The sequence below is a fragment of the Lissotriton vulgaris genome, chromosome 4_1 (genome assembly GCF_964263255.1).
Source record: "Lissotriton vulgaris chromosome 4_1, aLisVul1.2, whole genome shotgun sequence".
Taxonomy (NCBI): Eukaryota; Metazoa; Chordata; class Amphibia; order Caudata; family Salamandridae; genus Lissotriton; species Lissotriton vulgaris.
This window is the reverse complement of record NC_141691.1, coordinates 1,032,098,335-1,032,124,649: the sequence shown is the minus strand read 5'-3', so window position 1 is coordinate 1,032,124,649 and position 26,315 is coordinate 1,032,098,335. Positions and strand designations below refer to the sequence as shown.

The 26,315-nt window shown below is 49.2% G+C and overlaps 1 protein-coding gene across 1 annotated transcript in view; it reads right to left on the bottom strand.

Annotated features, from left to right (window-relative positions):
- SEMA5A (semaphorin 5A) overlaps window positions 1-26,315 on the bottom strand; it is a 1,998,383-nt gene that overhangs the window by 175,834 nt on the left and 1,796,234 nt on the right. The window contains exon 17 of the mRNA XM_086965275.1: window positions 4,641-4,866. Within this exon, the coding sequence (XP_086821401.1) occupies window positions 4,641-4,866 (226 nt within the window). The remainder of the gene's footprint in view (window positions 1-4,640; window positions 4,867-26,315) is intronic.

The window sequence follows — 26,315 nt, the reverse complement described above, 5'->3', positions numbered from 1 at the left end:
CAGAATAATATTAACCAGCCCACACCAGGCAGGTAGGAACCCCTAGTCACATCAGCCACGCTGCCCTCTTCCACTCTGGGGCTGAGGCGGAAACTCGACAGGTACGTCATAAAGTAAAATCCAATATGCTTTCCAAGGACTTAAATACTGGCAGATTGCGTAATGAAGAAACAAGAGAGTACGTGATTAGCCCAAGACCGCACAATTTGGTAGAGTGGCGAAGGAAAGATTCTAATTTGAGGCAGACACAGGCAGACCGTTTATCGGCAGCAGACGTGAAATGACTAGGTAAACTCGACAGGGTTGATAAGGTACCGTGCCCCAGCTGTATCAGCCTTCCGAGGGACCAGCTTGTGGACAATATCTTCACTTTTGAAAAAGGCCAATTTACCACTGCTCACTACCCCGACCTCAGTGGCGCTCACACCTCTGCTCCCCATCTCTTTTTTCGACCGCATACTGCCTACATCCACAGGCACAGCAGAGAGTAACAAGAGCTAATAAAGGGGAGGGAAACTGAAAGCGTGCGATGCGCGCGCTGCCATCCTCCGGAGACAGAAGATGTGCATGCGTATGGAGTGCACATCTCTTATCCGTACGCGTGCACATCTCCTGTCCGCTCGTGCCACCTTATGTCTCCCTTCGGGACAGAAAGCGGCAGCAATAGAGGCTCGTTAGTGAAGCAGCTGCACTGCATTCACTAGCAAGACCTAAAAAGGGCTTTTGTAGGTTCTTTGGTATCACATGCTGTCCTCTTACACAAAGAGCAACGAGTTATGTGGTTTTCTCCTGCCTCACTGCTGTGTCCCCTTCTGAAGTCATTTCTCTAAAATACACAGTGCTTCCAAGTGTGTTTCCAATTGCATACAACACACCATAATTAAGCACTCCTTCAGGGACAGAAGCAATTGAAACTCTATCAAATTTTAGTGAAATACTGTCACACAGTCACAAAATGTATGTTGTTTTCTAAATCAGTTGGTGTGCTCATTTTAAGTATATTTCATTACCTTTGGTACCCGATAGTTATAGCTCGCCTTAGCCATTCCTAAAAAGCCATAATGTTACAGCAACTGCAAATTTCGGACTGGCTGAGTAAATGGAAAGGATAACAGAGAACCGTACATGTCTCTTGACATCTGCACTTCAACAGTATAGTATTAGCTTTCAGCTTATGGCATTTTTCCATTTCTAAGGCTGCCTCGGAAAGCATCCTGTAAGTGCACCAGAGGTTTGAGCTCACACAGCAGCGAACCTGAAGACCCTTCTTCCATCGCATCATCTTCATTCCAAACACATGTGATCTTGAGCAACTCCGTTAACCTCTGCACATTATTCTGCTCTCACTTTCCATCTACACAATATCCCACTTTTCCTTTGTCAATCTTGTACGTGGCCCGGAGCTTCTGCAGAGTTAAAAGCGTAAATTATATCCTGTCATATCTGCTACCACAGGCCTCTCACGACCAGAGATAGGCGAGCGCGTGGATATGAGAGATGATTGCAAATGACTGACACATTCACATTGAAAACACTGCTTTTACATTGGAAAGCTATCCCGAGCTACAGGCTGAGCGAGAGAGGAAGAGCGGATCAGATAAAGCGAACATATACAGTGATAATTTAAGGCATGGTTTCTGCCGCAGCGTTAGGCTGACTGGTGTATTAAATAGTTTAAGAGTTGTAGCAGCAATATTTTACCACCTTAGACAGTTGAAAATGGATGTTTGGTGCGGAAATTGTAAAGGAATGTGCTGTGTTTGGCTGAAAATGAAGTGAAATTTGTTGATGACTCTTAAGAAACTACAAAGCACAACACACTAACATGAGAGAAATAAAAATAAAATAAAGGCATAGCTGCACAAATAACAAAGCAGCAACAACCACAATTCTGCATAGCAATACGATGCAATAATGGAACACCAAAAAAAATAACATCATAAAAATCAATACAATTCCTCACCACCACAACAAAATCCAACACAATAACCCCAAAAAACAGCATTCCACCACAACACAGTACCCCAGGGATCCTCCCTTCAGCCCGACGCTGTTCAACAATTACATGGCCCCGCTCGCACACGTAGCACGACCTCAACATAATCTATGCCAACGACACTCAGCTGATCCTCTCTCTCACAAAGGACCCCATCACCGCCAAAGACAACCTCCACGAAGGAATGAAGGCCGTCGCCGACTGGATGAAGACCAGCCATCTGAAGCTGAACTCGGACAAGGCGGAGGACCTCATCCTCGGCTCCAACCAGTCAGCCTGGGACGACTCCTGGTGGCTGACGGCACTGGGAGCAGCCCCGACACCCACCGACCACACACGCAACCTGGTAATCATCCTCGACTCAACGCTCTCAATGGCCACGCAAGTCAACACCTTCCGCATGCTCTGCGAGATCTACAGATGGATCCCGACAGATACAAGAAAGACAGTCACCCAGGCCCTCGTCAGTAGCAGACTCAACTACAGAAACGACCTCTAAGCGGGAGCCACGACCAAGCTCATCAAACGACTACAACGCATCCAAAACACCTCGGCACGACTGATCCTCGACGTACCACGCCACATTACCCCACCTGAGAAACCTGCACTGGCTCCCGGTCAACAACAGGATATCCTTCAAGCTCCTCACCCACGCACACAAGGCACTCCACAAGACCGGCCCAGCCTACCTCAACAGACGGCTCTCCTTCTACATCCCCAACCGCCAGCTACGCTCCGCCGACCTCTCACTCGCCACCGTCCCGCGCATCCGAAGAACAGCCACTGGTGGGAGATCCTTCTCCCACCTCGCCGCCAAGACATGGAACACCCTCCCACTGAGCCTACAACAGACCCAAGACCTGCTGACCTTCAGGAGGATACTCAAGACCTGGCTGTTCGATCAGTAGCCCCACCCCCACCCCCCAGCACCTTGAGACCCTCGCAGGTATGTAGTGCGCTTTACAAATGATTGATTGATTGAGCCCAAAAATCATAACATAAAATACAACAGTACAGTGCAGCAGAAAACCAAACACAATGGAATATGACAAAATAATAGAGTAACTCACTTAAACAACAGAATAACGACACAACAGAACACAGCAACACAAAAAATACACAAAAACAACGCACGATAAAGTACACAAAGCACACATTTACAACAGTAGAACAATGCACAAACAAAAAAGACACTATAAAACGTACCAAAGCCATAACCATAACACAACAATTTACCACCACTCCAGAGCACAAAATCACAAAACAAGCTACCACAAAACAATTTCAAATCTGTGCTATTTTATTGCTTTGTGAACGTTTTTTATTTCTTGTCAGTTGACACCCTTGCAGTGATTGGCAACACCTATAACATGCCTTAAACTGCTATTTTGCCACATGCTGTGCTCCAAAAGCAGTGCCAACAAGCATGATGTAAGGAAATATACTTTCTGTGCACGCACCTGGCAGAAAGCGTTAGGGGGACAGGAGGGTGAGCCAAGGAGAAGAGCGTGTTTGTGGCGGTCAGACATTCGATGCCTGGCGCTGCTGTAAAGAGCACGAGGCCGTCGGAAGGGAGGCTGCGTCAGCATTTGGCGCGCAGACAGAATCTGCGTGAACTACTAGCCCATAGCATTGTTTATTCACGGTCTACTGGTGGGCCCGGCCAGAGGATGCATAAAAAAGTGCGTCAATAAGGACATTTATGGGACACAAATACATTAAAAATTAAGAAAGTTCGAATTTTGAGAAGTACAGATTCATGAGTCAAAGCGTTTACGGGGAGTATTTAATTTTAATTTCACTGTTTACCACTAAGCTATGAAGCAGGTGTGAGGTGCACAGTGGTCGCTCCAAACTGCACATTGTTTAAATGTCTCCACATGCTTTTAAAAGAGAATACATTTACTAAAGGAACAACAAAACCTGAACGCGCCAGTAACTACTGATTGCTGAGGCGCGCGCTGCCTCTGCTGCTTTGGCATTACACAGACACCGCTTCTGCTGCCTCGATGCGCATCTTCCCTTAGTAGCTGCGTGCGGGATGTTGAATAAGGCGTTGCATAGGCATGAGGGCAAGGACATGCTGTGAGATGGAAAGGCCGATACCCGTGGAGATGTTGCTTCTGCACTGACAACTTAAAAGAATGCCTGCGCAGCGACACTGCGCATTTTAACCGCACATCTTCGCTTTGGACACGCTCACAAAGATGTTTGTTTTTCTAGGCTTAGACCCCCGTCCACCTCAAAATAATACCTGAAAATTCTGATTTATTTCAGATAATGTATTCCATTGTAGTTGTTTCTAGCGGGCATGAGGGCTCCAAATACAAGCAAACAGAAACAAAGTCATACATAGAGTCGGACAGGGAATGACAATTCTTCGAACAAAACTGTAAGATTAACTTGGTCAAAGTAGAATAGACAGCTTGTAACTACGAATGTATGTAAGCAGATGGTATTTTCGGAGCGAAAGCCTTGAGTTCATTCACGCTGGTGGTTGGTACATTTTTTTAAGGTAGTCTTGAACTCCTTATGGGAAGTGGCATGCATATATGTGCTCAGGAGTTCACTTCATTGGTCGTAATAAATGGATTACAAATGATCCTGAGTGTAAATGTGCTCTGTACCTGCTATATTCTCTTACCGTCTGTGGAACACCCACTGGTTCCATCGCTGGAGCAGTAGCGCATCTCTATCCGCTGTCGCCCAACCTCCAGGAGATCGGGGTCTGGCATGCGAGCCTTGCAGGTGTACCGAAAGCGCTGTTCATAGTGACCCCCGTTGTCGGAGATATTGACCGGTGTCCATGGTGTCCAAGGTGTCGTCTTTTTCAACTCCTGGCAGGGGTTGGTGTTACAAGACTGGTATTCCTGCAAGAGACATTGATCACTTTTAATGGGAACGAACAGGCACAAAGATTTGTTACATGTCTTGAACTCCACTGAAGATGAATGAATGAATGAATGAATGAATGAATGAAAAACAATTTATAACGCCCAACTTAGCCCAAGGACATCAAAGCCGAAATTAGAGTCATACGTCTCAGAGTACCGGGAACATGGCTTTAGGAATAAGCCTCACGGAAAAGCCAAGTTTTTAGCTCCTTATGAAAAAGTGTCAGAGAGTGTTGTGCGGCCAAGTCAGGCGGAAGGGCAATGCCAGATTGATAACCCTTATATTGTCCTTCAGAGTACCTTCATTTGAAGTTTCTCAAGACAAGTTGCACCCTACTGATGGACAACCACTGCCTTGCTTATTACACCTGTACATTGACCAACGTGCTTGGTATTTGATTCTCCATAAAACTCATTTGCTAGTTTCACACCTGAACTCGCAAGTAAAGAAGGGGTGTTTAGACTGATGCAAATAACTGCCAATAGGATCACATGTTGGAATGGAAGATATTGGTACTTGACAGGTTCATTAATACCAGGTAGCATGAGGGGTTTGCTTCCATAAACAACATATTAGTCTAATTTTAGAGCAGATGTGCAATAGGTTGGTTGTTGAAGTTAAATGCAGTGAGAGAATACTGTAATCAATGGCATTAAACAGTCACACACACAGGAAACATGATAGGCACCTAGAGGAGTAGAGAGAGGATGTCTCCTTCCTCGTATAGAGAAATGCGGTCAGGAACATGTCAGCTAGACTTGCAGCAGGGAATCCATACTCTATGCAGGGATTTTGAAGTCCTCCTCGGGGGCATCAGCCGTGCAGCTCCTCTCTCCATCCCATAGCCAGCCGAAGGGCACCTTCATATGCCCTGCACAGCCAGTGTGCGCTCCACCATGCTCTCAGAGAGTTCAGGATGAGACCACTGCTTTCTGCTTTCTAACAATGCGTTAGCTATTTGGGAGAGCAGATACACTCTCAAAAGAGAGGGATTGTACTGGTAATCATGGTTATGCTTTTGCACACTTTAATGACTAATTGTGTTCATTGAACACACAAATTTGAAACTGTGAATCACAAATAATGTACTTACTGGGTGTATCCACTAATCATTGCACGACCATAGGTGACATGAGGACGGTTTCATTTTTTTTCCATGACTGCAGGCTTGAGCTACACCTATGCAGGCAGGACACTTTCTCCAAGGTTTCAGACTTAGTTTAAAAAATGTTTTTTATTCCGGACTCATTTTTGTTGTTAGTGGACCAATGCATGCAGTTACAGATCATGTTGGGGTTCCCTCCTTTGTGCATTTTCGGTAGGAAATGTGTTCTGCTTCAGAAGGGAACCAGTAAATATAATGATTTTCCCTGACTAAGGGGGTCATTAGGATTGCGGTTTTTCCTCATCCTCCAGGCCGGTGGAAGTGTCCGCCGGCCAGGAGGATGCAGAAAAACCGCTGCGGCGCCTTCAAAGACCCCCCTGCCAGATTAGGATGGCTGGGGGTCAGGAAGACCGTCCACCGCTTTTCCGCCGAGGTCGCCTTACGACCGTGGCGGAAAAGCTCTAATATGGAGGCGGTGTCTAACAGACACCGCCAGCCATATTAGGATGGGGCAGAACGAATGCCTTTCCGCGGCGGCTTCTCCGCCGTGGAAAGGCATACAGTGTTTTCTTTAGGGGCCCGTTGCGGGCCCCCAGGGTGACGGGGGTGAGGGGTGCGCATGGAGGGTACCTATGGTACCCCCCTGCATTTGCATGCACAAAGCGGCAGGCACCGCGCAGTGCCTGCCGCTTTGTGCATGCAAATGCGAAGCATGCATATTTAACCTTGCGGCGGGTGCTGCTTCAAGCAGCACCCGCCGCAATGTTAAATCACATCACATCCTAATTGCATTGTTGTTAAATCACATCCTAATTGCACTGGAGGGAACGCGGCAGCCCAAACGGACGTTCCGTCCACCTCGGGGGTCGCGGACGGATGCAGGTCGGTCCCCGATCCTAATCGGCCCCTATGTAGCCCTTCCATTCTCCACTTGTCTATCTTGAGATTGTTTCTTGTTTTGGAGTGGTGTGGCTCACTGTTTAGAGGCGGCAGACCCGGAAGCAGAGGACGGCCCGGGACCAGGGTTCAATTCCCGACGCAGCAGGGTTGTGGATCAGGGTCAGCGGACTCGATAATTCTTGCCTCTGTGCCTACTCTAACCAGGGATCACACTCGGCAACTCTGGGCTACCCTATTCTCCGAGAGGAAGTTAAGGAGAGCATATTTTCGTTGTCAAACGGTAAGACACCGGGACTAGATGGCATACTGACAGAGTTCTACAAGGCCTAGGCACCCATACTTGCACCGCAGTTGAGGAAAGTATATGAGGCTGCTATAGACAAATGTTGATAGGATTGGTGTAATCGTGTGGATTGATTTACATTTCATATTTATTGTACTACTTCATTAAAATATATTTTGTACTTTCTTAGATTCTGTTCCTTCAGTTTATTATGAATTATTGTCAGTTCTTTATTGTCAAAGAAGTTGCCTTAGGTCTTTGCATTTATATTTTGATCCCTGCCTAAAGGAACTCATACAGTTAAGCAGGGGGCCCTTGTTTATTTACATTGTGTTGTGTTATATTACCATAATTTGCATAGAGCATTTTACCATTTGTGTAGCTCCTGAGCATTTTCTTACTCTTGGCAACGCATTATGGTTCTGAGATGTTTCACTAATGTGATCATAGTGGTTGGACTTGTCTACCTCTGCACGGTCACCCTCACCTATTTTGGCTTTACCCCTCCTGTTTTCCGAATCCATTTTTGTGTACTTTTAGGGCTCTGCACTTTACCACTGCTAACCAGTGTTAAAGTACTTGTGCTTACTCCTTTAAACATTGTGAAATTGGTTTAGATCCAATTGGCACATTTAACTTACTTAAAGTCCCTAGTAAAGTGGTACACCATGTATCCAGGGCATGTAAATTAAATGCTACTAGTGCTCCTGCAGCACTTATTGTGCCACCCACTTAAGTAGCCTTTTCAAACATGTCAAAGGCCAGACATTGCAGCATGTGTGTAGTTCAAACTGCCATTTCGACCTGCCAAAATAAACTAAGCCATAACATTACATTTTAATACATATAGGTCACCCCCAGGATAGGTTTAAACAGCCGATAGAGCAGGGTGCACTGTATTTAAAAAGTTGGACATGCACTTTTAAGTTTTATATGTCCTATTAGCGAAAACCTATGAATTCATTTTTCACAACTCCAAGGCTTAACTTTCCAATAGAATAACGTAGGGTTACCTTACTACATTTAATAAGTGAAATCTTTTGTATAGGAACAGGTCATGTTTGGTGCCAAAGAATTGTAATTTAAAAACCGCTTTAATGGTACAGTTGAATTTAAGTCACAGATCTGAAAATGCCACTTTTAGAAACTTAGTATTTTCTTGTCCTAACCATGTGGTGCCTGCGGCCTGTTTCCTGGGTCTCTGGGTGGAGTTGGCAGATAGCCATTGTAAATATCTCCCACACAGTATCACAAAGGGGACTGGGTTTTGGGTGGCGGAATGGGCCCTCCTCACATGATGGTAGGAGCTGAGCTGTCACTTACCACACTTCTACCTCAAAAGGAGTTGCCTCAGCACACAAAAAAAGAACTTCACACTAGCCTTTTAAGACATCCTGACACCAGGGCAGGGAAGAAGGAAATTCCAGAACTATATGTAGGGGGGAAGTCTAGAAGGTTATCCCTCCGTTATCAATATTGGATCCTGTTAGACCTGGCACCTTGGCGTGAGTCTCCCTTCCACTTTTTGCTGATGTGCCTCCGATGTTTTGCTGGTTTTCCAATACTCAGGGCACTGTGCCACGGCTGACCCGTGCCGCAGTGCAAGTGCTCCCTACTGTAAATTATACATGCGATTGGTATCCATGATTGGTTCATTGGATTTACTGTTAGTCCCTAGTAAAGTGCACTAGGAGTGCCGGGGCTTGTAGATGCCAATACTGCTGGTGGGCCTGCAGCGCGGGTTGCGCCACCCACCGAAGCAGCCGTAAAGATGTGTCTTGGAACTGCGACCGCAGAACCCGCGTGCGGTCTCGTACTGTCACGCTAGCTGGGCAAGTGCACCCACTTGCCAGCCCCCGAACCTTCCCTTGACTACATATTAGTCACCCCTATGGTAGGCCTGCGGGCAGGGTGCGTTGTAGGTGTAAGGTAGGACAAGCCCTGATGTGTGTGGCATGTCCTAGTAGTGACTTACAACCAAAACCGTATTTCACTATTGAAGGCTACCTGCTCCATTAGGCCAGACTGAGCTGCTGGAGTTATTACACCCTATAATCCCAGCAAGCTCAAGGAGCATAGTAGCGCGTCGTGTTTAGTATGCCTGAACTCAGGATGATAAAATATTTCTTTTAGTAAAGTTTATTTTAGTATCCTGGGTTTGCAAATGCTACTTTTAGAAAGTTAGCCTTTGCTTGCCTAACCATTTCAGCCCGCCTCTGCTGGTATGTGTAGCTGACTGTCTGGGACGTGTGAGTGACAGGGCTGGGAGGATGACAGATGGTGAATGCGCAGATTACACCTTAGTGGGAGGTAGGAGTGGCTCTTGACTCTGGATCTTGCTGTGCTCTGCCACCACAATGCTGGCTCCACCCTCCTGGGGAGCGTCGGATGATTCAGCCGACACCTGGCCCAGGAAGGGCGAAGCCCCATCAACATGGTACTCTGGCTGCCCCTGTCCGCACAATGCTGGCTCCACCTCCTGTGGAGCGTCTGATGCGCCTGCCCCTCACACTGAAAGCAGAAGCCGGAGTACACCCGCCAGGGTACTCGAGGACTGAGAGTGGCTACGCAAAGGCCCCCCTGGCCTGCGAGAACAAAAGAAATGCCATATAAAAGAAGGAGCCCTGCTCCTTGAAAATTAGATCCTGTTTGGGCTACAGAAGGAACTCTGCCCGACGAGAAGGACCGGGAAGGACAAGGAAGAGTGCTGTCTCTTGCCTGTGTCTGGTGCCTTGCTGCCGAAGGAGAGGAAAAAGGAAAGACTACGAAAAGACTTTTGCTTTACAAGACTTTGTGCCGAACTCTGCTAAAAGATCTCCAAGGGCTTGAAACTGAACTTGCCCCCTGACCAGCGCCCCAGGACCAGTGGGCGCTACACCCTGAAGAAAGCAACTGCGTGTGCTGCTCCTCGTGGCAGTACCGACGGAGGAATCTCCTCCAAGGCAACGACATCCACCTGACCACCGTGACCGGGGCCCAGAGCAACAGCGAGAGCAAAGTGAGGACCAGCCGCCGCTGGCCCGAACACCGTGACCGCAACTGCACCGGGAGCCCGAGAGCAAAGCGAAGGAGGACCCGTCCGGTCCGAGCTCTCGAGTTGACTGCGCAACGAGCAGCCAATCCACTTGCAAAGACGGACAGCCGCCCTGTGAGAGTCCCCTAGGTCGGTACCTTGCCCGACAGCTCAGCTGTGAGCGCACAGCTGCACCGGCACTTGGCTGGGTACGTCCTGCACTTGAGGACCGTACTGCCACTTGCCGCCACCACGCAACCGCCGCCTCCAGGGTCATAGCGGACGACGAGGAAAGGACCCTGCCGCCACAGAACACCGCTGCCCCGGATGACCCGTGAACTGCTCGGCTGAGAGCCGCAACGAACAGCGACCCCGGGAAGGCAACGCGACGTGGGACAGATCCCCTGGGAGCCGCCTGCTCCACAAGAACTTTGTTGAACTGGGCAGAAGGCCCTAAAGAACTCTTATTGCTAGAACGAACTGTGGCAACTTGAACTAAGTAACTTGGAACCGCTATTTGAAAATCTGATAACTGTATTCATAAGCCTGCTTGAAGTCTATATAAAGATATATATATTTTTACAGAATACAGTCTGGTCTCATTGTGTGGTGGGTTGGTTGTGACGGTGTAATATGGCAAGTGTTTAACCCTATGTGCCCCAAAGATTAGCCTACGACTGCTTAAGCCACACTACCTAGAGGGTAAGCAGAGGTTGTCTGGAAGGTAACCCTCAGCCCTGACGAGGAAGAGAGAGTCCCTGCTTGTCGCTAGTGTTGCACTGCGCCAACTAGAGCCTCCCCCTTCCTACATTGGACGCAGCGGTGAGGATTTTTCGAATTTACACTTGCGGTATCTATACCTTAGCTTCCGATCATTGCACAGTGATTTCAGTCCAGTTACTTAGCCACAGACTTTGCTTTTCGCTGAAAGAAGATTCCGAGTGTGAGAACCATGCCGGGCACGAAGAGCCTGGATGGAGCGGAGTCCACGACCTCTGAGGTGTTGGAGGTGGAGTGGGACGCCGCAAAGCTGGACAAATACTCAAAGACGGAGCTGAAGTTTTTCTGTAAGAAACTCAAAGTTCCGCACGCTGGATGCAAGAATAAGCCAGAATTCTACAAGGCCCTGAAAGCCTGGATAGAGTCCAGAAAAGCCCCGGAGGATCAAGATGCCCTCGCGGAGCAAGATGCGACTGAAGAGCAGAATGCACCTATGGATCGGGTGGATCTCGAAAGGCAAGACAGCGTGCACAGCTTTGGTAAAGGCCTGTCGCCAGAGGAGCTGGCAGACAGGAAGGAAACAAGGAATCACGAAAGAAAGCTGGCAGAATTGAAAATCCAACTGGAGTTGGAAACAAAAAGAATGGCGCTGGAAGAGCGAAAGCACCAAATGGATTATGAAGTGAAAATGAGGGAGATAAGTCTCAAGGAGAGAGACTTGGATCGTCCTCCCTCTGGTGGCAGCACATCGCCAGTGCAGGTAGAGTCAAGAGTGCACATCCCGAAGGACGTAGTTAAGGAGTTCTTTAAGGGGGATGACATAGGACAGTGGTTTAGGGCATACGAGGTAGCCATGTCCTCCCACCGGGTCCCTGACAAGGATTGGGGAGCGGGGTTGTGGGGAAGGTTCCTTAGCGAAGAGCGAGATACCTTGCTAGATTTGCCCGTTGAGAAACAGAGATCCTATTCCCACATGAAAGAAGCTTTAATGCGCAGGTACGGGCTTACCCCTGAAATGTATAGACAGAAGTTTAGGGGATGTACTAAGCGGCCTGGGAATACGTATGTGGAGTATGTGACTTATTTTTGCAGAGCACTGGATGGTTGGGTGAAGGGTAGCAAAGTGAATGATTTTCAAGGTCTCTTTGATTTAATTGCATGGGAGCACTTGTCTGATCACTGTTTTCCTGAGTTACGCCAACACCTGATCGATAGCAAGCTGTCCAACCCGAGGAAGCTTGCTGAGGAGGCGGACCGCTGGCTCAGCACCAGGGTCCACAAGGGTCCCGTGGGAGACTCCGCCAAGAGTGGGCAGGGTCCCCAGCAGAAGAGTGGGGGGGACAAGGGGGGAAAACAGAAAGGGTTCCAAAAAGGCCCCCAAAGTAGTTCCCAGGGGAACCAGCAGCAAGGTTCTCAGGCTCCCCCACCCCCAAAGCAGAATGGGGCCCGACAGGTAAACCTGTTCCAAAGGGGCCCTTCAATTGTTACAAATGTGGCGAGCCTGGGCACATGTCCAGTGACCCCAAGTGTCGCCTGTTTGGAAAACCCGCACCCACTGGTGCTCCGCCCGTCAAGTGACTAGTGTTCACTTAGGAGAAGAAGTGATGGTCCCGGGGGGTGGAGATCCCGTTCAGATGACCCTAGTCTCGCTAGGAGACAGTGAGATGATCCCTACGAACTACCTGCCCTCTAACACTAAGAAATATGGGCAGATGGTGATCTTCAATGGCAAGGAAGCTGAGGCTCTTCGAGACACAGGAGCCAGTGTGACTGCAGCGAGGCAGCACCTGGTGTCTCAAGAGCAGGTTGTACCCCATGCCTACTGTAGGGTTATCAACGCTGATAATTCTGAGAGTCAGTGTCCGATGGCTCAAGTTCCCTTCGAGTGGGGGGGGGTCTCTGGTACTCTGCAGGTCTGTGTAAGAAAAACCATGCCTGTTGACTGTTTGCTAGGGAATGACTTGGAGCACTCCCCTTGGGAAAAGGTGGAGAAAACGACTCACCTGCGGATGGTGGGTCTGCCTGACTGGGCGTGCGTGACCACCCGGTCAATGACAGCCAGTAGGGGTGATCAAGAGGTCCTGGGGCCTGAAGGAGAGGCCCAGGAACCGGCCTTAGGGAGAGGGCGCAGGGGGCACGGGAAACCGGCCCCTGAGGTTCCCACGGTCCAGGAGGAAGCAGACCTTGAGGGGGATGCCCTGGAGCCTACAGGGGAACAGATCGCCGAACTGGGGGACCTGCCTGAGCTGACCCATTGGCAGCAAGAAGGAGGACCCTCCAGGGAGGAATTCTGCAAGGAGCAGAAGGAATGCCCCTCTCTCATGGGTATGCGGCAGCAGGCTGCAGACCAGGCCAATGGTGTTCAGGCCAAAACACATTACGTGTACTGGGAGAACGACCTCCTGTATTCAGAGCCTAAGGCTGCTGAACCTGGGTCAGCCCGTGTGCTGGTGGTACCCCAGAAGTTCAGAGCCTTCCTACTGGGTCTGGCTCATGATGTGCCTTTAGCAGGACATTTGGGGATGGACAAGACCTATGACAGGCTTGTCACCCACTTTTACTGGCCCCAAATGCATAAGAGTTCAGACGCTCATTGCAGAACCTGTCCGACTTGCCAGGCAAGTGGGAAGACCGGAGGGAAGAAGAAGGCTCCCCTCCAACCCTTCCCTGTGGTCGGTACGCCATTCCAGCGAGTGGGTATTGACATTGTTGGGCCTCTGGACCCCAAACAGCCATGGGCAAAAGGTTCATCCTGGTCTTGGTGGACCATGCCACCCGGTACCCTGAAGCCATCCCTCTGAGGACAGTGACGGCCCCCGTGGTGGGACGTGCACTGATGGGAATTTTCTCACGAGTAGGATTCCCTCTAGAGGTGGTGAGCGACAGGGGGACCAACTTCATATCCAAGTATATGAAGTCCCTTTGGCAAGAGTGTGGCGTAACGTATAAGTTCACCACGCCTTACCATCCCCAAGGTAACGGGTTGGTTGAGAGATTCAACCGAACCCTGAAGGGCATGATCATGGGCCTAGAAGGTCCGATGAGGCGTAAGTGGGACGTCCTCTTACCATGCCTACTCTTTGCATATCGCGAGGTACCCCAGAAGTCCCTAGGGTTCAGCCCCTTTGAGCTACTGTACGGTCACCCCGTGAGAGGACCACTGAGTTTGGTAAAGGAAGGCTGGGAGCAATCTCCCAGGAAACCTCCCCAGAATGTATATAGCTACATGCTGGCCTTCAGAAACAAGACCAGGCGCTTCAGACAACTTGCCGAGGCAAATCTGGAAGCCAGCCAGGAAGAGATGAAGCGGTGGTACGACCAGAATGCCACTCTGGTCGAGCTTCAGCCTGGACAAGAGGTGTATGTCCTGGCCCCAGTGGAGCCCTGTGCCCTTCAGGATAAGTGGACAGGCCCATTCGAGGTTGTGGAGCGCAAGAGCCCCGTGACATACTTGGTGGACATGAAGACGCCCAGGAACCCTTTGCGGGTCCTACATGTCAACCGCCTCAAGCCCCACTTGCGAAGGTCCGAAGTGGGCATGTTGTTGGGCACTGATGACGGAATGGAGGAGGAGTCGGAGCCTCTCCCTGACCTCTTAGTGGCCTGTGAGAAAGACGGGTCAGTGGATGGAGTTAACCTCTCACCCACCCTGACCCCCAAACAACAGGAAGACTGCCGCCAGTTGCTGGGGCAGTTTCCAGATCTGTTCTCCCTGGTTCCGAGTGTCACAGATTGGTGCGTCCATGATGTGGACACTGGAGACAGCTTACCTGTGAAGCATAAGGCTTACAGGGTGACTGACAGGGTCCGGGCCTGCATCAAGGAGGAGGTCTCCAAGATGCTTGCCCTGGGGGTGATTGAGTCTTCCAGCAGTCCTTGGTCCAGCCCCGTGGTTTTGGTTCCGAAGGCTGCTGCGCCGGGAGCCACACCCGAACTCCGGTTCTGTGTGGACTACAGAGGACTCAATTCAGTCACGAAGACTGACGCGCCCCCCATCCCCAGAGCGGATGAGCTCATTGATCGGCTAGGGGCTGCTCGGTTCCTCAGTACGTTTGATTTGACGTCTGGGTACTGGCAGATCGCCTTGACCGATGGGGCAAAGGAGAGGTCGGCATTCTCTACACCAGATGGGCATTTCCAGTTCCGGGTTATGCCATTTGGAATGAAGAATGCCCCTGCCACCTTTCAGAGATTGGTCAACCAGGTGTTGGCTGGGCTGGACGAGTTCAGTGCCGCCTACCTGGATGACATCGCGGTGTTCAGTGGCACCTGGCCAGAACACCTGCGACACCTCTGGGAAGTGTTGATGGCTCTGCGCAGAGCAGGCCTCACAATCAAGGCAAGCAAGTGCCAGATTGGGCAGGGTTCAGTGGTGTACTTGGGACACCAAGTTGGGAGTGGCAAGGTAGCACCCTTACAACCCAAAATTGAGACCATCCTGGCTTGGGAACCCCCCAAGACCCAGACTGCAGTGAGAGCCTTCCTGGGGCTCACTGGGTATTACAGTAGGTTTGTCAAGGGCTATGGCACGATCGTGACCCCCTTGACAGAGCTGACTTCGAAGAAGCAGCCCAGGAATGTGATTTGGACTGACACCTGTCAGAAGGCTTTTGACACCCTGAAGACTGCCATGTGCACGGCGCCCGTGCTCCTGGCTCCTGATTTCTCCAAGGAATTCATAGTGCAAACAGACGCTTCAGAGCATGGTGTAGGGGCCGTTCTTTCACAGATGACTGAGGAGGGCTTTGACCAACCCGTAGCCTTCATAAGTAGGAGGTTACTTCCACGGGAAAGTAGGTGGAGTGCAATAGAGCGTGAAGCATTTGCTGTGGTCTGGGCGCTGAAGAAGCTAAGACCCTACTTGTTTGGGTCTCACTTCCGAGTTCAGACGGACCACAGGCCCCTCAGATGATTGATGCAAATGAGGGGTGAGAACCCGAAACTGTTGAGGTGGTCCATTTCTCTACAGAGTATGGGCTTTACGGTGGAACACCGCCCTGGCACCGATCACGCCAACGCTGACGGTCTGTCCAGATTTTTCCGCCTTAGTGATGTGGAACTCCCTGGGGAAGGGTAGTTCCCCCCACATTTCAGCTGGAGGGGACACATGTTAGACCTGGCACCTTGGCGTGAGTCTCCCTTCCACTTTTTGCTGATGTGCCTCCGATGTTTTGCTGGTTTTCCGATACTCAGGGCACTGCGCCACGGCTGACCCATGCCGCAGTGCAAGTGCTCCCTACTGTAAATTATACATGCGATTGGTATCCATGATTGGTTCATTGGATTTACTGTTAGTCCCTAGTAAAGTGCACTAGGAGTGCCGGGGCTTGTAGATGCCAATACTGCTGGTGGGCCTGCAGCGCGGGTTGCGCCACCCACCGAAGCAGCCGTAAAGATGTGTCTGGGAACTGCGACCGCAGAACCCGCGTGCGGTCTCGTACTGTCATGCTAGCTGGGCAAGTGCACCCACTTGCCAGCCCCCGAACCTTCCCTTGACTACATATTAGTCACCCCTATGGTAGGCCTGCGGGCAGGGTGCGTTGTAGGTGTAAGGTAGGACAAGCCCTGATGTGTGTGGCATGTCCTAGTAGTGACTTACAACCAAAACCGTATTTCACTATTGAAGGCTACCTGCTCCATTAGGCCAGACTGAGCTGCTGGAGTTATTACACCCTATAATCCCAGCAGGCTCAAGGAGCATAGTAGCGCGTCATGTTTAGTATGCCTGAACTCAGGATGATAAAATATTTCTTTTAGTAAAGTTTATTTTAGTATCCTGGGTTTGCAAATGCTACTTTTAGAAAGTTAGCCTTTGCTTGCCTAACCATTTCAGCCCGCCTCTGCTGGTATGTGTAGCTGACTGTCTGGGACGTGTGAGTGACAGGGCTGGGAGGATGACAGGTGGTGAATGCGCAGATTACACCTTAGTGGGAGGTAGGAGTGGCTCTTGACTCTGGATCTTGCTGTGCTCTGCCACCACAATGCTGGCTCCACCCTCCTGGGGAGCGTCGGATGATTCAGCCGACACCTGGCCCAGGAAGGGCGAAGCCCCATCAACAAGGTACTCTGGCTGCCCCTGTCCGCACAATGCTGGCTCCACCTCCTGTGGGGCGTCTGATGCGCCTGCCCCTCACACTGAAAGCAGAAGCCGGAGTACACCCGCCAGGGTACTCGAGGACTGAGAGTGGCTATGCAAAGGCCCCCCTGGCCTGCGAGAACAAAAGAAATGCCATATAAAAGAAGGAGCCCTGCTCCTTGAAAATTAGATCCTGTTTGGGCTACAGAAGGAACTCTGCCCGACGAGAAGGACCGGGAAGGACAAGGAAGAGTGCTGTCTCTTGCCTGTGTCTGGTGCCTTGCTGCCGAAGGAGAGGAAAAAGGAAAGACTACGAAAAGACTTTTGCTTTACAAGACTTTATGCCGAACTCTGCTAAAAGATCTCCAAGGGCTTGAAACTGAACTTGCCCCCTGACCAGCGCCCCAGGACCAGTGGGCGCTACACCCTGAAGAAAGCAACTGCGTGTGCTGCTCCTCGTGGCAGTACCGACGGAGGAATCTCCTCCAAGGCAATGACATCCACCTGACCACCGTGACCGGGGCCCAGAGCAACAGCGAGAGCAAAGTGAGGACCAGCCGCCGCTGGCCCGAACACCGTGACCGCAACTGCACCGGGAGCCCGAGAGCAAAGCGAAGGAGGACCCGTCCGGTCCGAGCTCTCGAGTTGACTGCGCAACGAGCAGCCAATCCACTTGCAAAGACGGACAGCCGCCCTGTGAGAGTCCCCTAGGTCGGTACCTTGCCCGACAGCTCAGCTGTGAGCGCACAGCTGCACCGGCACTTGGCTGGGTACGTCCTGCACTTGAGGACCGTACTGCCACTTGCCGCCACCACGCAACCGCCGCCTCCAGGGTCGGAGCGGACGACGAGGAAAGGACCCTGCCGCCACAGAACACCGCTGCCCCGGATGACCCGTGAACTGCTCGGCTGAGAGCCGCAACGAACAGCGACCCCGGGAAGGCAACGCGACGTGGGACAGATCCCCTGGGAGCCGCCTGCTCCACAAGAACTTTGTTGAACTGGGCAGAAGGCCCTAAAGAACTCTTATTGCTAGAACGAACTGTGGCAACTTGAACTAAGTAACTTGGAACCGCTATTTGAAAATCTGATAACTGTATTCATAAGCCTGCTTGAAGTCTATATAAAGATATATATATTTTTACAGAATACAGTCTGGTCTCATTGTGTGGTGGGTTGGTTGTGACGGTGTAATATGGCAAGTGTTTAACCCTATGTGCCCCAAAGATTAGCCTACGACTGCTTAAGCCACACTACCTAGAGGGTAAGCAGAGGTTGTCTGGAAGGTAACCCTCAGCCCTGACGAGGAAGAGAGAGTCCCTGCTTGTCGCTAGTGTTGCACTGCGCCAACTAGAGCCTTCCCCTTCCTACAGATCCTCTGACCACATTTTAGGCACAATCCTGGACTTGTGGATACTAGAGAAGGACTGCGCTGCTGTCAAAGGACTGCTCTGCTGCCTGAGACTGCCCTGCTGTCTGACAAGGAAGAATGGACTTGCTCCCTTCATCCCAGGCTACCTGAAGTGACTCTAAAGGTCTGACTGACCTCCTGTTCAAAGCTGCATTGACTTAACAAGCTCCAGAGGCCTCCATGTAACTGCCCAGCGATGACCTGCTACAACTGGGCCTGCCTAGGACTGCAATTGTACCTGCCTGAGCAATTCTGCAAGAGTGAATCCCTGATCCCCAAAAGGCACCTCTCAGGTCCTGAACCCTTGATAAGCATCAGAGTGCACTACTCTGAAGAAGAGGAAATCATTGATTTTTGGGCTCTTCACAACCACAATGGGCTTGTGCACGTGGAGATCTTGGGGCCCATGTCGACGGCCAACATGATGCTCTGGTGCACCTGGCTCTTCAATTTAATGCATCTGCCAACGATGACCAGAAACACAAGATCTGCTACAGCAACCACCAGCGATGACAAGCATGATGAGATCTGCACTTCGCGCTACAGCAGCAACAGCCTGCTGTGACCGCTAGTGTGATGCTCAAGAAAAAACTGTCCACGACACCCAAGAGGATCTTTACGCTATAGTGACGGCCATCAACAATGCTCTCCCTGCTCCTCGTGACCTGGACTCGTAGCACCGGACTGAGAAGTTAACTTTTTTAGCGGGACTAACCTGATCCCTGTATCTTGCTGGCGCTCCATGGCAGTTAGCCTGTACTTATGACTTTCACCCAATCTCGGACAATCAGAAAACTGCGAGTGGCGTTTTGAGTTTTTTTTCGCTATGCATACCTTAAATCTTTGAAATTGCATTTCTCTGGTTCTAGTTATTGGATTGTAGTTGTGTTGCTGTCAAATGATGTACTACATTTTACTCTATTTTTCGAAATTAGTGTAGGATTTTTCTTGTATTGTGTTTTATCTTCATAACAGTTTAAGTGCTGCATAAATACATAATTTACACATTACCTCTAAGTTAAGCTTGACTGCTTTCAGATCAAGCTACCAGTGGGTTAAGCACAGGTTAATTTAGTGACTTTTGTGGTCACCATGACAAGGTTTTTGTCTGTGGCTTGAAAAAGGATCAAATCACCCTCAACCAACAACCCAATTCCTCATAACAGGGTTTCGGAACACAGCCATGAAAATGTGTGAGTCAGCCCTACTCATGAGTTGCACACTTGTTGGTTCAAACCAAACAGTGCATTTTGAACTACACAGCTGGTTTAAAGCAAAAAGTAATGATGGTCAAACCCCACTTTGCTGTGAATTTGTGGTTGATTATTTATACTCTGTTGCTCACAAATATTAGCTGTTTTTATACATTTTAAATAGAAAGTATCTTCTCCAGTACTTATAAAATAGATTCTTATTATGAGTACTGGCTCCTATATTAGACGTTGTGTAACTACTGGATAGAAGTGTTATGCCCCCCATCGGTGGAAATGTCATCAACTCACTACAAGAAATCACAACTGGGATATTAATTTTTTGAGCTCTTCATAGAAAAAGCAATCACAGTACAGAAAAGCTCTTCTTAACTACAACATTGCATGTTAATATACATTGTTTGTGTTCCATCAATATTGCATGCAACCCACCCAACACTCGCTCTTTCCAGCTCTGAAGACTAAACTTGCAACTTTAGAGAATCTATCCGACTAGCTGATTTTCCCAGATGGAAGTTCCATCTTTAGAGCACAAATCCAAGAGATCATTGGGCCTGATGTACAATTCTCATTCACAAGCCAGAGATTTATAATTTGCTCTGGTTTGCGGATGGGAATGCAATTTGCTATGTAACCTGTGGACTAATAGCTCACATGGCAATTGCAAATTTGCGGGGCTGAGGGAGAGTTGCAAAACGACCTGCCTAATTAATTTTAATTAGGCCTGTCTCAATTCGTGACTGTAGATTGGGAGGGGGCTGCAAAAAACAGAAAGCCTTCATCTCGTCCCCAAATGGGAAACTTTTTTTGTATATAAAAGACACTCATATCCATTATAGGGACCGGTGTTTTTTAAAAATAAATATAGGCATATACTTCTCATGTGGCAACACAGCAGGGGGTGCAGGAAGGTTGTTGACATGATTCCCAAAAAAGAATGGATCTCTAAATAATAGCTTCCCCTTTCAAATAATAACAACGCAAATGGGGTGAAAGTTATTGATGCATTCTGTTATAAATCCCAGACAGAGGGTGAATGGCTCAAGAGCCCTCTATTTGCGATTTGTAATGATCACAAATGTTCTCTTAATTCTCTGAACTACATTTCTGAACTTGTAAAACGAGTTTGAGATTTGTAGGTCTCACCTAAACACCTCGTGTGATGTTTGCGAGTCTACAGCTCTTTTTTTTTTATTAAAAAAGCAACTGAAAAGGGCTTAGAGCGCCACCGTTACTTACCTTTAGGTGGCTTCAATGTCACTCTCATTTCCTTGTTTCTCATTGGTCAATGGGTCATGGGTTCACTTCCTCTTGTGTTTTCCCTTGCTGTGGAGCATTGACGAAGTGCTAGTTGATTTATTTATAGGTGTCTGCAGTCAGATTGAGGTACTTTTTTATTGCTTCCTCATCGTTTCTCTTGACCTCTTTGCTTCGCCCTCGCTGCTTGCATCCGCCCTGCTCCTGTCTTGTTGTTTGCACCCCTTCCCTTCCCTCTATTTCCTGCCCTTCTCCCTCCCCCAAAAGAAAATTGCGATTACACAGCCCATGCTGGCCGCGTCATTGTGCTTTTCTACCCTTTTGGCCATGCTGCAGGGCAACTGTACTGTTGTGCACAATGGTAAAATATAGATAAAGCTACTGGCTCTTGAAGGCGAGAGCAACTGACTGACCAATGAGTGTTTTTATAAGGTGCCTGGCAGGAATATTTGCAAGTGGAAACATGCAACCAAAACCCCTGTTATCCGAATCACACAATTATTTCTTCATTTATGACCCCCATCCCACCCCGCTGTCAGCTGCAGGGAATAAAACACACATTTCTAGACCAGGCGGTGCAAGCTGTTTCTAATTGCGGGGTTTGGGGTGGTGGGAAGTCACCCAGGAACGACTTTGTCATATTAGCACTGATGACATATTTATTAGTTCTGCTGCGCCAAGTTCGGTTTTCCCAGTGGGGAGGTATTGGCTGGGGGTAGGTAGTGCAGCCGGCAAAGCAACAGCAAGTGAACACATGTACACACGTATAAACATGAAGCACTTGACGAGAAGAACATTACTCAGCTGGGTAACAATAACTAATTGGTAAGTTGCTAAGCTGAGTCATCATTTAGTTTGTGGTGTGTGTTGTAGGGTGGCCCACGTTATTAATGTGATAGTTTTTACTTTCTGAAAATATTTATGTCTTTCATTATACAGTGCTCAGTGCACATGAATCTTTTAAAGCAAACCAGACTTTATTATATTTATACCCCAGTGGCTTGTACTCATGTGCTCACTCACCCCAGGTCCAAAGCGCAAGGAGCGTGCCCTGGAACGGAGCGAGAGGGTGTTTTGCACAGCACTGATCTGTGAACACTTTTGATGTACCCTTCAAGCAGTTTGGTCTGCTTGAAGGGTACAGCCCGTGTGCACATTCCTGTTGCACAGAGCTTTCGGGCGCTTCAAGTGGAACAAATGACACGGATGGCATTTCGCTCAAGTCTCCCGATCCATGGGTACACACACGTGCAAGCATTCATTGATAATGGGTCTAGGTATAAACATTGCGATCAGGCTAAATCTGGGACGTGTAATAGCAAAGTGCAGCGCCGAGCGCAGGCCGGGCACTTTATGAGCTGTGCGCTCCACTGTGCAGCGTGAGTGCACGGCACACATTGGACAGGCCCTGATAGTCACCAGACTCATCTTTGCTCTGGTATTCCTAACGGAACCGATATGTTGTATATCCAGGGCGCATTCAAGCTCTCTGTTTCACCTGTTTCACCTGCTTCAGGTACCTGGAACATTCTGCAGCGCGCAGTGCAGACTAGGTCCTTGATGCCGAGTACTCGGGCCAAGCTACACATGCCTTTCATCACCCGGACTCTTCTTTGCTCTGGCATTCCTAACGGAACTGATGTGTTGGTAACGCAGGGGGAAATTAGTTTCTCTGTTTCACATGCTGTGCTTATCCAGAATGCTACACGGCACTTGCTGGACATACCACTTATAACTATCTCCACTCTCAGCAAAATAGTTATTTTTTTCTTCAAATATCTTTATGGTTATTTAAAAGAGATAATATATTTATAATATATTGCAATACAACTTAGCATTAAGAAATATACAATAAGGTAACGTTCAAGAGTCACAGATTCAAAAACAGATTTCATAACAGAAGTTAATGACCTGAGTTAAAAAGGAGTGTAAACATATTGGGGCAGATTTACAAGACCCTTGCGCCACTTTTGCGTCACTTTCCCGATGTTAAAAGTGACGTAAAAGTGGCGCAAGGGGCTTGTAAATCTGCCCCATTGTTGTTTGGGCAAGGGAAACCCAATATATAAATACAAATGACATATATTGTATGTTATAGACTGAGTCAGATAATATTACAAAACCCAGGTAAGAGGAATAAATAAGAACACCAGCATAAAACATGTAAGCTCACAAGGTATAATACCCCACAAGCATGATAAGACAGGAGATGAAAAGATTTCCATTCTGTTAGTATAACTTTAACAGCAATTGATAAAAGTAAATCCATTAGCTGAAGATCCGTATTGTCAAGAGGTAAAGGAATAGTTGTAGTTCATGGACCCAATAAAATCATAGGAAACGAAAGCTCCAACCACACATTAAAGATTAGTGATAGATGTTTCCTTACACGTACATTCAAAAAACATATGTTGATGAGTGCCTGGTTTCAGATTACAATTCCAACAAAGATCACTATCCCTTAGTTTCAATTTATATAAGCGAGCAGGGGTCAAATGAAGGAGATTTAAGGTAAAACATTTAGATTGAATAAGAGAAGGAGCAATTATATTATATAGGGATAATTTTCCTATCAATTGCCAGGTTTCTTGCAAAATATGTTTAAAAATATCGTATTCAAAATAATGAGACTATTTATCATATGTGATTGTGCATTTTGAAGTAAGTGGAGCAGGAGTAAGTGGAGCAGATAGAAATCTATATATTCTCGAAGCAGTATGTCCTGAATGATACCACATGGAAAGAGGTGAGGCAGTAACCGAATCTCTACAAAGGGGTACTTTAGAAAGAGCAACCTTCAATTTAAAAAAAAGAGTTAAAATCCATATTAGTAAGATTATATTCTCTAGCCAAAAAAGAGAACGGGAGAGGGGCATGATTGGAATCATAAAGATTTTTTACCAATCTAATACCACGGGCAGCCCACGAAGAAACCGTAGCAGGATCAATATCAGTAACAATTTTTGGGTTGTACAATAATGAGGACCACCTCGATTTATGAATAGGTTTAGATACTTTTTGTCAATATATTTTAATGCATTAATCGTTTCTAAAATAATACGACGGGAATGACCAAGAACGAGTTTAGAAGTAGTAATAAAGGAAGAAGTAGAAAGAGGCGAACACAACTCTCGCTCAATATAAATCCATGGGGTGCGTGTTGGGAGTCTGGCAAGAACCAAAGAACACATTGAGAGGATAAATAGGCGATTTGATACAAATTCCAATTGGCAGATTACAACCACACAGAACAGAGGGCTTTCTAAGGTGTTTATGAGCAATCCTAGCACGTTTGTCACTCCACAAAAATGTTGAAGTGAGTGAATCAATCTTATGTAAAAAGGAAGTAGAAAGCTGTATAGGTAACATGGAGGATAGGAAATTAATAATCGGGGTTATCATCTTTTTAAGAGTTTGAAATCTCCCCCACTAGGAGATATATTTAGGAGACCAGGAGGACAAAAGATCTTTAACTTTAGCTATTATGTGAGATTCATTATGAGATAGTATCTGGAAGGGGGTGTGGCCTGATGCCGAAGATGGTGGACACATCTTGTTAACGCTCCGTGCCTAATCCCCTAATTATCCTGAACATTCTTCATCAACTGCAGTTTTTCCTGCCCCAGTGCACGTTTGCCATGCCTGTCTGGGGCTGCGCTACCTGAGAAGGGTCGTTCGGACCCTGGTGACGATTTGCCGAGGCCCTAGGCGATGCAGCCTGTTGCGCTGGGGAAGCTTGGACCTGGCCGTGGGCTGGTCCCGTTGCCTGCATCCATGCGGCGGCCCCTGTGGTAGCTCTGGGGCCTCTTGGCGCTGCTGCTCCATTCTCGACGGAGCTGTGGAGAGCGCTCCGTGCATGTTTTGCAGACCGGTGCGGGCTGCCTGTGAGCTGATCGCAGAGGGTGCCTGAAGTGAAGACCCGTGCCGCAGCTGCGGAGATCACCGCCACCATTCGCCTGAAGGCGCCCGATGTGGCCTTCACTGCCGAGGTAGGCCCACGAGTCCTGATTACAGCGCCTGCCCAGCGGCGGGGGACCACAGGGGTGGTTCAGGCCTAGTGCCACGCCTGGACGTATTATGGCAGTGGCTGAGTGGCCTTGGCTGGTGAGGTAGGCCCGCGTGGTGTGATTGCGGTGCCTGCTCCGCGACGGGGGGCCACAGGGGTCGGTCAGGGCTAGGGTCCCCGCCTGGGCCTCGAGTGGCAGTATCTGGGCGGCTCCTGGGGTTGAGCTCCTGGGCGGAGGCTGTGAGCTCTGCTCCTGCGGTGGGCAGCCACAGCGGTCGATCAGGCCTAGGGCTCTCACTGAGACACAGCGGGCAGGGCGCGCTACAAAGTTCGTTTTATTAATTAAATTGTTTACTTACCTCCAATTATCCACATTCCGGTTTTTAGCACCCCCCACCCTGCCCCTCCCCGCCCCGCCTTTCTGCCCCACCGGTACTCCCTCCACGGGCCGTGGCTGATCGGGGTTCAGTCAGGCCTAGGGCCCCCACATGGATTTCTCTAAGCTGACTGGGAACCTACATATACACAGGGGTCGTGCTATTGGCTGTACAGTTAAAGGCCTCAGGGGTCGGTCGGGCCTAGGGTCCCTCGTCAGATGCGGACCTAAGGATCGTGAAACAGCCTAACTCCTGCCAAGCCAGTACCGACACGTCTTTGAGGCCATTCATACACTCTTACCTACCTGGTGAGCGGTCTGCCCATGGTACTACCTGCTGTGTCCCCTTTCATGATCTGGATCCTTAGCAGAGCTTCAAGCACAGACCGCAGCTCTCCCGGTGGGCGAGACACACTACTAGCGGTACTCTGCAGAGGGGCAAGACCCGGAAGCGCGCAATCCACAGCGGACTGTTCCCACTACTAGCGGTGCGGCTTCTTTGGCGGTGGGCCACACGAGGCTGGCTGTCCTGTCCCTGGGAGCCACTGGAGTCGATCATGCCTGGGGCTCCACCTCTACATTCCCTTACAGACCATCGGCTGAGACACCGCCCAGCAGTCGAATGCGCGCTGTGTGAGGCTCCAATGAGGACTTCCTGGTGAGGGTTATTTCGGGTGACCCTCGAGGGTCCCCTTCACGCTTGGACTCCAGGCTGTGGTACCACATCTCTGTGGGATGGGGTGCTCCCCTCCCTCCTCTCCTCATCTGTGATATCTCCAGTGGCCCTTGGGGGAGGCAAGTTGACGTCCGGAGCAGCCCTGTGTTGCTGGGGCTGTGGCGCGGCACATCGCTGACTGCAACATTTCTACCCTGTGGAGGATGCGGTCCTGAGTACCGCCGCAAACACTACGTTGGGAGATCACAGAGATTGGATGCCCTGGTCTCGCTTCCTATGCGAAGCACTCAGGAAATCATTATGGGCCGCTTACGTAACAAGGCCACCTGAGGGCCAGGCTGGGGGCCACCCATGGCTCCTGGATCCCTACCTGGGGTGAGTCAGCCTGACG